Below are 3,752 nucleotides of genomic sequence, written 5' to 3'. Positions count from 1 at the left end.
CATGAAGGATGATCGTGACAGACGTGATGACGATCGCGAGAATGGAACGAATAACGATGACAGGAAAGGTAGGACCTTAGTGTTTATCTTTCAAATACAACTGAACATGATAAGCCTCCCTTGCTAACCGCGTTCTTTAGTACCACTGGATTCTCCAACCCCAGCTCATGATGAGCTGGATACTGCTGAGTGAAATCGAGTTTTTGCATCCTTTGATCAAATAACATTGCGCGCACCTTTTTTAACAAAAAACGATGGCGGTAAACTCCCTCTTTCGTACTCGGAACTGGTAACTATACGATGGTTGGAAAACAACATCATTGTAGTTATCTCACGCGAAGCCACATACTGTTTCCATCATCGGTATTCCCTTACAATATATCCAATAATTTCCTCCCGAACCACCGCTTTACTATTGCTCAGTTTTTTTCTTGTTCTTCGTTCTAAAAACCCAAAAAAAGTTTTGCACCATATTCTGCCTTATGTTTTGTTTCCTGGTTCCCTTCACTTCTGCTGTCACAAAAATTGTAATTCCTGCCGGCCGGGTAGCTTAGATGTTGATGTGGATATAATCTTCCAGCGAAGTCAACAAACCTACCAGTCCGGTCTCTCGAAAGCCGGCACAATTTGCAAAAGTTCAGCGCTTTGTTTTCGTAATTATTTCCCCCTTTCAGCTTTCTGGTCTGGAGAGCCGGCTGGCAAGCTGTCTACTCTTATTGACTTAGTTTGCAGATAGCTCCATTATTTTGAAAGAAGAGTTCGTTCCGTTTCTCCATATGGATCTCCGCCTGGAGAGCACACATTTCCAACCTAAACCACGTAGCTTTCTCCTCGTAATTTATTTACCTTGATACACCTTTCGGTCTTCAAATAGTGATGTTTAATATGTAGCCTGCGCGGAAAATGAAGCATTGATAACGATGTTGGTACCATTTCTTTACTTTTGGAGAGTAGCCTATGAGCTGGTAAGCTGCCTACCAACACCGGTAGTCAGCTGTCAAGGCTGAGGGTTCCGAACCAATTAACCGATAGACGAATTGGGAATAAAGATATGGTTACATTTAAATAGCAAATAAACCGAAGAAAACAAAAGAAGGATAATATCGACGAAGGCGAAGGAGGAATAAATAATAAAGAAAAGATAAAAGGAGATGTGGGCGATCCCAGGAAAGTAGTATCTAGCCAGCCATACAGATTCATTCCATAGTAGACCCTTGAAACATTTTCCTTCATAAATACAGAAACTACTTTTTACATCTTCTCATACGTAGCCATCAAAGAACCTGTTAATTGGGGGCGAAAAGTTATATTAGCAAAAGCAAGACTGCGTGACATATGCGTGACTAGGTAGGGACAGTATAATCTGACACGAGAAAATCAAAGGGGGAGGAGTGTAGACTTACCAATAAAAGTGGTAACGAGTCGTGAGCGAACTTGGCATATATCTTCAGGGGACGAGCCAGATGGTCGCGCCCATCTTCCGTGCGATACTGATACTCAATTTCGCATTTGCGTACGCATCTTCATCTGTGCGTCCAGGGGTAACCAGGTCATAGTCCACATAGTTGCTCTTCATTCCGTTGAGTACATCAAGTAAGAAAATGCCAGTTCCAATTGATTGGTCCTTGAAACTGCGGATGGCAGAACTCCTGCCCCCTGCGCGTGACATGTCGTTTGCCCATTTGATCATTTCGTTGTCCGTGATCTCACGCTTACCCATTCTCTGCGCAAGCGAGGATAATGTATTGGTGATATCTTTGCGCATGAGCTGCCATACAAGCCCGAGAGTCAGAGTCCGCTGCCCGTCAGTAATATCGGCTCCCTGGATTCCAACAAGGGAAAAGTGGTTTTGTTTTCCTAGCTCAATGACGTAGTTTGTATTCTCCACAGCCTTAAATCGCATGAGCTCGCCACCGGAAGTAGGGGGTTTGTTAACGTGCCTCCAGTTAACACTTCCAGGGATAACTTTATCGTAAGCCTGCAGGAGGATTGTTCCATCGCGAAGATCGTCAAATAACGAGTTGACAGCTGGCTGGACATCCAGAGAATTCAGCCAAAGAGTGAAAACACGGGCCTCGCGTTCACCTTCGGCATCAAAGTCTTCGACTTCAAGTTTTTCTTCCTCTGTAATAGGATCTAGGCCTGGATGCGTGTTGAATAGGTTGGCCACGAAGGCAAGGTTAAGTTTAGGGTTGCCTGCTACTAGAGATGTTGGGGTCAAAAACTTGCGGCATTCAAGTAAGTCTGCGTTTTCCAAGACCTCGTTTGCCCGCTGGAGTAAATCGCGAGTTTGGAGAGGGCTGCGGGAACAGATGTCTGGAGCTAGTTGGTTGAGCAGGACTGTATAATTTTCTCCATCTTTGACGTCGTTCGAGAAGTTGTTGACTCTGGATTATTTCGGTCTGGTATTAGCGGCGTCATAGAAAGTAAACCCATTGCTAACAGGTACACAGGTACATACCTCCTGTCCCATTTGGCGTTCTTCAGATGGTAGTTGAACCATCGCAACAAAATTTGTTCTGGTGGAAGCCGAAGAAACTGTTCTAGGGTCTCATCGTCTTCCAAAAGCCTGTAGAGTTCGGGATGTAGTTTAATATCGATTTTCCCGAGAAGGCCTCTGCGAATAATCTGCCAGATCAAACCCAGTATGAGGTGCTCTCGAACTTCGATGATATCACCGCTACCAATATTGACAACAGAGCAGCCAATGCCCTTAGCGGAATTAATGACAACATTGTTGTTTTCCGTCATATGGAATGCATTTAATTGCTTTACTTTCTTTCCTGGGCGGTTTAAAACTCGTTCATCAATGGTATCAGGAACGCTATCATTAATCAACTTGGCGAGTACCAGACCGTCTTTACATTCGTCAAACATCTCGAAAGTGTCAGTTGGGAAAGGAAGGAGGTGTCCAATATCGGGATCGCCGGCAAGGACCGCGTTGATATGTCGCGTAAACTCTGTCCGTTCATCTTCGTTGATGGTGTGGGTAACATTCGCAGAGGAGCCTTGAACGTGAATCTTCCCTCCGATGCTGCCTTTGGAAACATGCCGCACACCGGTTGGAGCTGCGGAGGTTGGCACTGGCCCAGAAGAACGCTGGGATGGCGCGAACGAAGTGTCGCGGAGTCTAGCTACGAGCTACAAAGCACAAAGTAACGTAAACGTTAGTGCCTCTGCAATATGCATACCAAGGAGGAGGGAAGATGTTGGTTTGGAGAGAGTTACGTCAACATAGTCCTCGAGCTCAACACGCCTCGAGCTGTCCAGCTCGACTTGCTTCAAGGCCTGGCGAACAACATCGTATGGTTGCCTTTCCGACTGCTGGGTTGCTTTGATCGCCGTAGCCTCATCAAGATAGCCCTTGTCATCGACATCTAGGCGTCGGAAAGCATCTTGGAGTGAAAAAATTTCGCTCTGCTGGAACTGGGGGTATTTTCTGAAATTGGTAGGTTTAAAAAAAGAATAATAATTAGCATCTTGGATGTCCGTTCAATTTACGCCAATTCTGGTATATCATACTTTTTGGAGTTTGATGACGTTCATCGCGACGGTTGAGTGAGGCGATTTTCTTTTGCAGGTAGGGAACTTGGGTTGGCGGGGGTAGATGGATGAATAAAATGTGAGTCTAGCGACTCAACAGTTAAAGAACAACGATTTATTGGAGAGCTAGGTATAGATGGAGAAGCCGTGGGTTTCACCTCTGTGAAATTGGGAAGACACAGCGATAGTTTGCACCAATATAATGATGA

General features: G+C 45.1%; 1 protein-coding gene across 1 annotated transcript; it reads right to left on the bottom strand.

Moving 5' to 3' along the window:
* Positions 1-1,447: 1,447 nt before the first annotated feature.
* Positions 1,448-3,546, bottom strand: HCAG_07461 (conserved hypothetical protein; the record flags this gene model as incomplete). Its single annotated transcript, XM_001537989.1, has 4 exons — positions 1,448-2,387; positions 2,462-3,134; positions 3,192-3,426; positions 3,523-3,546. 4 exons carry the CDS (start codon positions 3,544-3,546, stop codon positions 1,448-1,450), a joined length of 1,872 nt encoding a protein of 623 aa, XP_001538039.1.
* Between the last annotated feature and the right edge of the window lie 206 nt (positions 3,547-3,752).

Source organism: Histoplasma capsulatum, genomic scaffold, assembly GCF_000149585.1.
Source record: "Histoplasma capsulatum NAm1 scaffold_8 genomic scaffold, whole genome shotgun sequence".
Taxonomy (NCBI): Eukaryota; Fungi; Ascomycota; class Eurotiomycetes; order Onygenales; family Ajellomycetaceae; genus Histoplasma; species Histoplasma mississippiense.
Note: the sequence above shows the minus strand (reverse complement) of the source record. Positions and strands in the feature narration are given on the sequence as shown.